At 40.1% G+C, this 12,365-nt stretch overlaps 1 protein-coding gene across 6 annotated transcripts in view; it reads left to right on the forward strand.

Annotated features, from left to right (window-relative positions):
* The window catches only part of SGCE (sarcoglycan epsilon), a 101,031-nt gene that overhangs the window by 24,895 nt on the left and 63,771 nt on the right, over positions 1-12,365 (forward strand). For all 6 annotated transcript variants that reach the window (XM_033931100.1, XM_033931098.1, XM_033931103.1 and 3 more), the window contains 2 exons: positions 5,333-5,490; positions 11,286-11,358. In XM_033931100.1, the coding sequence (XP_033786991.1) occupies positions 5,333-5,490; positions 11,286-11,358 (231 nt within the window). The remainder of the gene's footprint in view (positions 1-5,332; positions 5,491-11,285; positions 11,359-12,365) is intronic.

The following is a 12,365-nucleotide window of genomic DNA, read 5'->3' on the forward strand; positions in this document are numbered from 1 at the left end:
CGGCTTATGCTGCACGAGAGATGAGAGGGAGGGAAGGATAAAAACTGGGCAAGGCTGCACAAGGGTTGGGAGGGAAGTCTAGAAGCTAGGCAAACTTCTGCTGCACAGGGAGATGGGAGGGAGGAGAGGAAAGATGCTGCACATGTGGGGGAGAGAAAGGAAAGAGGAAGAAATGGGATGAAGGCGATGGAGGGAGAAATGATCATGTACATACCCGAAAATAAGACCTAGTACCTTTTTTGGGCCCCACATGAATATAAGACACTGACTTATTTGGGGGGAAACACGGCATTTATTAAATATCTCAAAAGCAAATGACATCACTTTTCCACATAATCACCCTGTTTTGTCTGACCGACTAGTCACATGACATTATATGACATGCTCTCTTACCACTTCTCCCACCCCAATCATTTCCCACTAAAATATGAAAGTGTGAAAACTTTTTGAAGAACCCTCGTATTAACGAAAAAGATAACTTCCACTTCACTAACATTCATGATATGAAGAATTGGGCCGTTGAAGAACCCAATACAGTCATGTCTTGGCAATGATGCCTGCATCTGGAGTTGTTGTTAGGTGCCGTCGTCTCGTGTTCGAGTCCTAGCAACTTGATGAATTACAGATCCAAAAAAGAAATCCAGTTTTGTGCTAGTTCAGTAAGGTCCTTCAGCATCATCCCCATGGTTGTTTTCAACATGTCACAGGTTGCCCTCTTCGCCTGGTTCCTATGATCTTCTCAAACATGATGTCTTTTTCCAGTGATCTCTCTCTTCTGACAGTGTGAACCAAATAAGGCAATTATCTGATTTTGTCATTTGGACTTCGAGTGACGTAGCCGGTTTGATCTCTTCCAGAATCAGGAGTTAATCTAAAAAGAAGGCATTTATCCCAGGAATGCATTTGCTTGAAATAGATGGTTATTTCAAATAATTTTATTGACCAAACAGAGCAAAACAAGCAGCAGAACAGAATAGAACAGTACAATAATCTGTTTGAACAATTTGTATTAGCAATTCATCCCCTCCCCAACCACCAAAAGAATAATAAAATAATTTTTTTAAAAATGGAGAGGGGAAATTGGAAAATACATACTGAAATGAAGGAGGCGAGACAGAGAGAGCAACCATACCCGAGAATAAAGATCACTCAATTAGATATTCAGAACCTGGACCTGGACTTAGTCATACTGCAAGTATAACCAAAGGTTTAACGAGGCTTCCTGGATGGAACTTGTACATTGTGACTTAGACGATGTAAAAACAGGTCTAAGTGCCCAAAAGGTATCCAAAGTGATACCTGCAGGCACAAAGTACAGACTCCCACACACTCCCCCAGTGATCACTGACCGTCCCACAACACCATAAAAATTTGAAAAAAAAGTACATACCTGCCTCCAGAACATCATCAGTACCTGGCAAAGGAAAGCCTAGTAGAGCAGCACAGAGGTGGCTTAAGTAGTCTGGGGCTATTGGGGTTGTAGACAGGTGGTTCTAGTAGGTTTTGGGGTGTTTTAGGGGCTCATCATGACCTATAAGGGAGTTCTGGTGAGATGTTTATATGGCACCCTTTTTGTGAAGTTTGCAGCAGTGCCCTGTAAGGTGCCCCACTATTTTGCCATGTCTGGGTGTCCAGTCCATCACTTTGCTGGCCCCTCCCATGTCCAAAAGATCTTGTTCTAGGCGTTTTTGACTTGGACAATTTTTTGGACGAGAATGGGGTATAAAGATAGACGACTTAGCGGTCTGGCCGATCAAACGGCTGGACGTATAATTAGATGATTTTCAAAAAAAAAGAAATATTTTGGACGTATTTTTCGAGAATGGACTTTAGACACTCTCGACTTTGGGCGACTAGCGACTTAGGCCCAAAACGGACATAGACGTATCTTTTGATTTTGCCCTTCCACCCTTCTTTGATATATTATTACGTTGATGCTTTACACATTTAGAAATTGTACTTTATGTAATTGTATTGTTACTGCCTACTGTATATTATTTTTTAACTTTTTTGTTAACATGTACTGTATGTGAACATAAGAATAACCCTACTGAGTTTGATCTTTCTAGCCCAGTATCCTGTTTCCAACAGTTGCCAACCCAGGCCACAATACCTGGCAGAAACCCAAATAGTAGCAACATTCCATGCTACCGATCCCAGGGCAAATAGTGGCTTCCCCCATGTCTGCCTCAATAGCAGACTAAAATGTTCCATTGCTGTAAAGAGATGGAATGCCTGCTGGTACATTATATATATTTCACAATGTCAAAAAAACAAACCCAACCTTCCCCCACCCATGAGCTCTATAAAAATAAGATTGTTCTATTCATATTATGGTTTACCTTTTTACAATAAACTTTTCTCATTATGTTCAACTCTTGGTATTGAAGAGTCTGATACAGACAGAAGTCGGCTCCCCCCCCCCCCCCCACCTTCCTTCTCCTTCACTCAGCTGCCCACAGAAGCCCTCCATTCACCCCCCTCCCCCCCCCCCCAAGTGCTGGAGTTCACACATCCATCTCCCCTCTTGCTTACACACTAATATTTTGTTCTTGCTGATGCTGTTGCCCCCCTCCATCCTCTTGCCTCAGTCATCGGAGATGGAGAGCCTGCTGAAGATAGGCAGCCACCTGCCTGAGCCCAAGCGCAGCGACTCGGACCCACTCGCCCGAGCTGAGCCGCTCAGGTAGTTCTCGCTGTTGGAGAGCAAATCCAGGGTCTGGGGTGCGCGTAGTATTTAGTTTTTAGTCTTAGGGCTCCTTTTACTAAGCTGCAATAGCAGTTTTAGCACGAGCTAGACACTAACGCCAGCATTGAGATGGCGTTAGTTCTAGCCGCATGGCGCGGGTTTAGCACGCGCTAAAATTCTGTATGCGCTAAAAAACATTACCGCAGCTTAGTAAAAGGAGACCTAAGTGTTTTTTTTATATAGTTATTGGCTGCTAGTTGTTTTAAATTTTTACTCTATATGTTTTTACACAACTATTTTTTGCAAATGTGTTTATGAGGTAAATCTCTCCTTACAAAGGGCTAGAAACGTTGCAATGCCTGTCAGTAACTATGGGCTCCTTTTACGAAGCTGCGTTAGGGCATTAACGCACGGAATAGCACGCGCTACATTGCCGCATGTGCTAGACGCTAACGCCAGCATTGAGCTGGCGTTAGTTCTAGCCACGCGCAGTGTAGCTCGCGGTAATGTCCTGCGTGCGCTAAAAATGCTAGTGCAAGTTAATAAAAGGAGCCCTATGTTTATGTTTCTTTAAGATTTGATCTACCGCTCCTGCATTTTGCTACCCTAAGTGGTTTACAAAGTATCAAATTCAAATGAAATTAGGTCCTTGAGAAAAACTACCCTGTTTGTCCCGAAGGCTCGCAATCTAGCTAAAGTACTTGATTGGCTAAAAATATGTAATAACAACATATAATACATTTCCAAGATCAAAAATCAAAGAAATAGAAAATAGAAATAATGAAAGAAGATAAAAAATTAAACAAATTTAAGAGATAGAAAAGTCTGAAGCGGCCTGATAGCAAACAGTCACATTTTAGTGCAGGTCTTAATTAATACAACTCCCAGCACAGCACGCTTCACAATTTTTTAAGAATAAATACAATTTATACATAGAACAAGTTAAAAGACATTAAAAAATTTGGAAAAATAAACCCCGGATGGTTTTTTTTAAAGACTAATGATAACTAACATGAAAGGCAATGTACTAGTTGAATCTATTGGCAGAACCTGTGAGCGCTTGAAGTCTTTTTCCCCTCACGGGCAGCAGTTACTGTAGGGCATCGCAACGTTTCTAGCCCTTTGTAAGGAGAGGATTGCAATTTATGAAGTAAATGCCTTCTTTTAAGACTGAGTGACTCCTGACACAGACATCTTTGCCAAAACGTGGCCGAGTCAAGTCCTTTAACTGTCTGATTCTTCATATCATGATCATTTGCAGTGAAATGGAAGTTTCTTATCTTTCTCAATGACACTAGTACCCTCTTTAAGAGCATAGGGCTCTTTGCCATTTTTGTTCTGACCCACATCTCCTCACTATTTTGTTCCTCAAGCGTTGCCATGTTGGCATGACAGTACATTCTAATTCACACACTGCATACCCTGATATGGAATGAGAATTGGATATATATAAGGGCATATATGGGTATATTGGGTATATATGGGCAGCGAATGTATATTGCAGTTAGCATATGTTCAATTTCATGTCACTCTTGCAGGTGGCTCAAATTGCACTTACCGCTTCCTATCTATAACTACACTTGCTCCATGGGAAAGTTTTTTTTTTCTGTGTGGTAACTGTATTTTGAGATGCTGGGAGCCCTGGTGGAGTAAGAGGGGGTGGAGTGAGGAGGGGTGAGCCGTCCCAGGTGCCATCTTCCTCAGGGCGCTGGCACCCCTCCTCCTCTCCACCCTCCCTTCCCACTCCTTCCCCTGCCGAGCGCGCGCCCCTTCCCTTCCCCTGCACCTTTTTAACGTCATCATGAGCAACTACCAATTTACTGCCCGCGTCGGCTTCGGCGCTCTCTCTGACGTTGCTTCTGGGAAGAAAGTTGGTAGCGGCTCACGCTAAAGTTAAAAAGGTTATGGTGAAGGGGCGCGCACACGCGGCAGGGGGCAGGGACGCTCCCCCTCACTACGCCACTGCTGGGAGCGCCTTCAAGTTACTGCTGAAGTTTTGCACTTACCCTTAAATTCTGTATATGGTGCCTAAGGTTGTATATGCAGGCAATGTGTGTGCACAACTTAATTGATTAATTGGCCTAATTGGCACCAATAATTGGGAATTAATACCTCATAATTGGCACCAGTTAAAAGTTATGCACACAACTCAGCATGATTCTATAAAAAGTGTGTGCCAGTTGGCATTTGAAAAGGGGGTGTGGTCAAGGGCAGATTGTGGGCATTCCTAAAAGTTATGTGCTTTGTTATGGACTACGCCCAATGCACACACAACTTAGGGGCAGGCATTTAGGCTTGGTTTTAGCTGACCTAAAAGTTTTGTGATGCATAGGCGCTAAGCACAATTATATAAAAGATAAGCATATCTTTTAAAACTGCGCTTAGCGCCAGTCTAGTTGGTGCTGAATTTTTTTAGGCTCCTTATAGAATCATGTCCACACTGTGTGGTAATTTGAGCACATACTACTGATTAAATGCAAAACTTTACTAGACTTATTCTGTGCCATCCTGAGTTTACTATTTGTTTCTTAATTCTAATTTACCTAAGCTGTAGCTGCTTCCTATTTTTCTGTAGAAGTTGCAGGACGAAATGTCTGTTAATCTTGGCATTTGCACTTTTTGAAAACCATCTTTCTCATTTAGGTGAGATAAGTAATGATCCAATAACATTCAACACAAATTTAATGGGTTACCCTGACAGACCAGGCTGGCTTCGCTATATTCAGAGGACACCATATAGTGATGGGGTACTATATGGATCACCAACCATAGAGAATGTGGGCAAGCCAACTGTCATTGAGGTATCTTTGGTTTTTCTATGGATTCTAAATAATTGTAATTCTGGTCAGCTTCAAAAAGTCCCTTTAAAAACCAATAATGATTATAGAGGTACTCTTTGAAAACATTTTTATAATTTATTCTCCATGTTTTGCAAACAGAAAATGACTAGTATAAAATTGTGGAGTAGTATGTACATTTGCAGGTACAATGGCTATTTCCAGGGTTTTTTTAATTGGTTGTTTGTTTGTTTTTGAGGGGGAGGGAGATAACATTTGGGTCGAGTTGGCTGGAATTGTGAAGTATGTGCATAGTTTACAAAATATGTACACACTCACATAGAACATATGCACAAGAGTGCACCTGCTTAGGAGTAAATGTAAGTTTGCATGAGTACACGTGTGCTAGGGAGCTTATTTTATAAAGAGAGGTGCATTACTATGCTACCATTTTAAAACAAATTATTTTACTGTATGCTGGACCATCAAATCTCAGGAGAGAATTCCAAGAGAGAGGTTATGGCCTTATGACTTTCTTCATCATAAGCCCAGGTACTTTAAAACACTTTACAATATATTTCATTCAATTCAAATAATACAAAAGTCTTAAATGCACTTCATTGTATCCAGGGAGGGTGATTTGCAATGTATTTAGCACACTTAATCATTTTGAAATATTGCGCATCTGTGCTTATTTCAGTAACTGAAATACTTATTTCCAGAATCCTCTATGTTTGATGTAATAATATGTACTTAGCAGGTTTTGGTGAAGTCATCTGCCTTGGGGATTTATCCTCACAAAATAGGAGAGTACCTATCTGCCAGCATATTTCTTATTTCAGTACTGTTAAACCAAACTGAATCACAGCGTTACTTCTAAAAAAAAAAATGGTGATAACATTATTTATCTAAATCATAAGCTCTTACTTTCACCAATCAGCAACAGTCATCAGATCTCTCCAATCATGCTATAGACAACCAATCAGTTTCCAGATTTAAGCCAGCACAGAAAGGAATATAGCAGAAGAAAGGTGATGTTCATGCCTCTGTACTTGGAGTATTGTGTTCAATTTTGGAGGCCTTATAGTGTTAAGGATGTAAAAAAGCTTGAAGTGGTTTAGAGAAAACTGATGAAAATGGTATGAGGTTAGCGCCACAAGACGTAAAGGCAGAGGAGTGGCTTTATACATTAAGGATAATATTAAAGTGACAGAATTGCAAGATATAGGTGGTAAAGAAGCACTGTGGATTAATCTGGAAAGAGGGATGGAAAATGTATTTAAATTGGTGTAAAATATAGGCCTATTTCACAGTCAGAAGAAATGGATGAGTATTTAATTAAAGACGTTCACAAGATAGCTAGGAATGGGAAAGTATACTGATAGGTGATTTTAATATGCCCAACGTTGATTGGACCATCCCTTCTGTGAGGTCAGCTAGAAGCAGAGAGAGGTCTTCCGGCAATTAGTTTCGGAATCCATGTGGGATAGTTCTATTCTGGATGGTGCTTAAAAATGGGGAAATTATTTCTGAGGTCATGGTGGGTGATCATTTGGCATCTAGTGATCACAGAATGGTGAGATTCAATATTAAAATTAGGGTTGAGAGGACTTATTCAAATTTAAAGGTTCTAAACTTCAAAAGAACTTAACTTTGTCAAGATGGGGGAATACCTCAAGGAGGAGTTAATTGGATGGAAACAGCTGAACGAAGTAGAAAAGCAGTGGTCAAAACAAAGGAGCTATTCTGAAGTTGACAAACCTTTATGTTAAGAAGGTACAAGGAAAAGAAGACTACTTTGGTTCTCAAATGCAGTAGCTCAAGGGTGAAGAACAAATATGCAGAAACCGATAAGGATAAGACTGAACTACTTAACAATTATTTCTGTTCTGTGTTCACAAATGAAAGACTGGAGGAAGGACCACAGAAAACAAATGAAAATGGGAATAGATTCTGAGAGAAAAAAAATGATTGACATAAACTTGAAAGAATAGAAGCTAGATGAGATTCAGATTATGCAAACAGAATGCCATCATGAAGGAGAGACTGATTCGAAAGGGACAATTTAGAGTATGAAAAGCATTCTGTATGAAAGGAGTAAGAGAATTAAGAATTCTATAAATTTGGAGAAAATCATTCAGTAGCGTGAAACGTGAAAGCTAGACTGAAGAGAACTGAGGTGGAGGGGAGATGTGAGGGGAACGGCATAGACACATTTGATGATAACCAAGTGTATACTACTTTTTCAATAAGTTTAGAAAGGGAAAGGAGAAGAACGTACTGTAGATGCTGTACTTTTAGCAAACATCATGTTAGACTTTTGTTTATATAGGGCTTACAAGTGCTTTCCTGAAATTGGATTGAAAAATATCCGAAGAACATGAGTTGAGCAGGAGACGGAAGCGAATCAACATAGAGCAGAATTGAAAGGAGAGGGAATAGGGAAGATGATCAGAGCTACAAGTTATGACAAAAGAAGACTCATAGGTCAAGGAGAGGGAAACTGAAACATCCAAGTTGAGAAGTGCACAGTTTTGTGTTTTACAAAAGGCTCTACTGAATATGGACTCTTTATGTTAATAAAAAAAAGGGCATGCAGGAAGGAGTACATGTCCATTTGCTGGCACATCCAGGGGGAGCAGTGATTTTATAAATGAGCAACACCAGAAACAACAGGTTTCTTGCTGCAGATAGTGGGCCCCAAATCAGGCGCACTATGTCTGTGTGTCTCAAACTGTGTGACCCAAAGAGATTCCAAGTGTGCCATGAGAGATTCTGGAATTTTACTTTATTTTTAAGAATTCCCTTCATAAGTATACACTAGAATAGATGACATGTACGTCGCATAAGCAAGAATCTGTCAATGTTATGAGCGCCTGTGTGCGTAGCTTAAGGATACAACCGTCCAGGCAAGCATCATTCTTTGATGTGATTGGTCCTTGAAAACTAATAGCAAGTAATTTTATTTTTATGCAGTAGTTATCCTAACTTGAGCAACATATTCTGCTTATCTTTGTAAACTTGGATTTTCAGCTCTGACAGAAATTAAATTGAAAAAGATAATGACTGCAGATGGTGGATGATGAAATGCGTGTTTGCTTGTCGACTATCGAGCCACGTTTTGAGTTAATTTGCACATTTGCACTCAAAAACAAGTACACCCATTACATTAATTAAGCAGTTTTATTCTATCTACTTTAGTTTCACTGTTGTTACAAATATCCATACATAGCTTAAAGAACTTTAAATAAATAACTCGCAAATTTAATTTTATGTTGGTTTTGCAATTTTATAATTTCAATTATAATGTTCTACGAAAAACATTTGCACGATTTAGTGTGCCAGAGCTAAAAATGTTTGAGAGACACTGCACTATGTGGCAAAGAGGCCTTTAGTGGGATGATGTCCCCTAATCCAATAACTTCACCAGACCTTTCCCATTCAGAACCTGGATCCCCCTTCTATACCATCACAGATGACACCCACCACTCCCCAATTCCCCTTCCTGGGGTTTCCCTAGTGATCTTAACAGGAAGAAGGGAAATCTCTAGTTCCTCTGCTCTGTTAAGCTCTTGGGTTCAAAATGACACCTTCAACACCTAGTGGGAGTCTTGTGGTACAACCACTAGGAATCAAGCTACCAAATAAGAGGTATGCACTATTATTTAGAAGCTTGATCCCTAAAAGTGGTTTCATGAAACTACCACTAGGGGCCAGATGTACCATTTTGAACTCTGACACTTGACACAGCAGGAGTAACTGGGGATTGTTCTTGCTCCCTGTTAGATTATAATCAACTTGCCGAATTTATTGACAAAATTCATGCCCTTCACCCACATCAAACTGGTTTTAGTTCTTCTTACTCCACTGAACTATCATTATTAGGTCTCAGCTCAACTATATATTATTTTCTTGACCACCAGAAATCTGTACTTATCTCCCTAGATCTGTCCGCAGCATTTGATACTGTTGACCACTCTCTCCTCATCAACCGACTCAAAGACTGCGGCCTTACAGGTTCTGCTCTTTTATGGTTTGCCTCATATTTCAATGAACGCAGTTTCAAAGTTCACTCGAAAGAGGAAACCTCATCTCCCGTAGCACAACCTTTGGTGTCCCACAGAGTTCGATTCTTTCTCCCTTGCTATTCAACATCTTTATGTCACCTCTCCTTACTCTAGCCCAGTCAATTATCTTCACAATCTTCACTTACGCAGATGATATTCAATTACTTCATCCCGTTGATACTTCAAATATCTCAGAAATCCAAGAAATTAACAATAAACTAGACAAAATTAGTGACTGGCTTTATGCAAATAAACTCTCTCTTAACCTCGATAAATCTTGTGATCTACTTTTTCCAATCAAAAATAACGAAACAATAACAGGAAAGATTTCCATCAAATCCCACCCCATAAAAATGGAAACTAAAATAAAATTACTTGGAGTAATCATCGATAAAGATTTAACGTTTCATGACCAAATCAGCTCAGTGGTAAAAACCTGTTTTTATAAGCTTCGTCTCATACGTTCCCTTGCTTCTATTCTTGACACGAAAGCAATCACAACCCTAGTCCACTCTTTAGTTATCTCTCTCACCTTGACTATTGCAATTCTCTCTATAATGGACTCCCTCAAAAAGAATTGCGACGTTTACAGCTAATTCAAAACACAGCAATAAAACTAATATACAAGCTAGGGAAATACGATCATGTGACTCCTCTCATGAAAGAAGCTCACTAGCTTCCCATCACACATCGAATCATGTTGGCCTTCAAAATGAAATTTTCCCACCAACCTTCCTTCCTCGATAAGCTTCTCATCCCTTTGCGCCCAACACGGACTCTTAGGTCAGCTGACCAGAACCTACTCTCCATCCCTTCTATAAAGGAATTTTTCTATACTAGGAAATAAAATTTTTCAGTAGTAGCCCCAACCCTATGGAATGCTTTACCATTTCAACTCTGTCAGGAAAAATTAATCGATAAATTTAAGACTAACTTAAAAACTTTCTTATTTCAAGACGCATTCAACTGCTCTTGAATCTTCCCATCTTCAATCAACCAACCGCTTTAATGAAGCGATCCTATCCCTATTGTATTTTCCCTTTCCCTCCCTTTCCTTTCAACCCTTCTTTTTTTTTCACCTCTAATAATTTAACTTTACCCCTTCCCTCCTTTTTAACCCTCACTTTCAAGTTCGTCTCATCAATGTCCTTAACTTACACCTCCCCTCCTCTCTTAAAACATCACTTTTACAAGTGTTACTTTTATCTCTATTTTTAGCATTTTATTGTAAACCGGCTAGATACTCGTTGATGGTCCGGTATATTAAAAATTAATAAACTTGAAACTAGATTGCCAGAGAAGCTCCCAGTAAGGGCCAGGGACAGGTGTCAAGGGTGGGGTGAGGTCATCTGAGATGGCGTCATGGTGGGTCTGGGGTTACAGGTGGTGTGTAGGTGGTACTTGCATCTGTGTCAGGTGAGGTGCAAAAGCCTGTGCGGATTTTTGTTGCTATAGACGTGGCTTCCTATAATAAAATGCGAATTCTACGTCTGTTTGTTAAGCACACTCAAGCCATGCCAAATCAATGCTCTTACCACCTCCCCCCCTTGAAATCTCTGTATCCTTGGGTTCCAAAGTTGCTATTGTCATATGTATATACTTTTAAAATAAGTGCCAAATATTTTCCCCTTTACCTCTTTTAAGGGGTCATGGATTTTATATACTGACTTTCTGTAGTACTGTTTCTGGTGATTATACTCAGTATCTTGCTCTTTGGCATATTTTTTACTTTTAGTGTCCTTTTTCATGCAGATAACTGCTTACAACAGACGTACATTTGAGACAGCAAGACATAATTTAATCATTAACATAATGTCAGCAGAAGGTAGGTGCATAAAAGAATACATTTTGTTTACTTTCATATTTAACCTGTCAAGTTCAGTAGGCTATAACATCCCCTCCCCCCAAAATAATACTCTGTGATGGAAAAGTTTTACCAGTTCACATCCAGCAGGTGGAACCCACTGGGCCTGTATCCAAGTGGTCTAGGAATACCTGACGAGTAGGCCAGTGTACCGTAACCTGCACCAAAGGCCTGCAGCACATTTCTATTTACATTTTCTTAGGGTTACCAGACATCTGGATTTCCTCAGTTATGTCCTCCTTTTCAAAGACATGTCTGGGGGTCTGAACGGCTTTTCAAAACCCAGCACTTTGTCCGGGTTTTGAAAAGCTTCCTTCAAAATTGTGTCGGGAAGGGGCATCCGTGCATGCGTGGATGCAGTGCGGTGACATCAAGTTGTTGCGTCCGCGCGGATGATGTCATGGCGGAATGGGGCAGGCCTGGGGACGTAGTCATGGGTCTGGATTTTCCTTTAGAAAAATCAGGTAACCCTACATTTTCTTTAGTTTGAATCAATAGTGAGGCATCTTGTGATAAATTGTAAGAAGTCCAGCAATCTGACCTAACGCAAGGGCATTAATACAAAAAAATAGAAAATGAGCCATTTTAGGGTTGCAGTAAAAATGACCTTGGCACATGGAAAAGATCCCATGAAAGGGCACACTAAGGCCATTTTCTACTACAGCTTAGTAAAAGGACCCCATAGTAATTTATTTGATCCTGTTTTCAATATTTAATTTTGCTGTTGCTGGTAATTTTATATTGGCTGAAGCAAAAATGTTGGGGGAATATATCACATAAAGATAAGTGAATGAATCGTCCACTTACCTTTCTGTCTGATATTCAGTGATCCTATCTGAATATGTGATCCTAAACTCAAATGCACCCAGATCACTACTTGCCCCTCCTTTCCTTAGGGCAGGGGTACGGCGACCTATATTGGACGCAGTACTCTAGATGCGGGTGCACCATCGCCCGATAAAATGGCA

Source organism: Geotrypetes seraphini, chromosome 2 (assembly GCF_902459505.1).
Source record: "Geotrypetes seraphini chromosome 2, aGeoSer1.1, whole genome shotgun sequence".
In the NCBI taxonomy this organism is placed as follows: domain Eukaryota; kingdom Metazoa; phylum Chordata; class Amphibia; order Gymnophiona; family Dermophiidae; genus Geotrypetes; species Geotrypetes seraphini.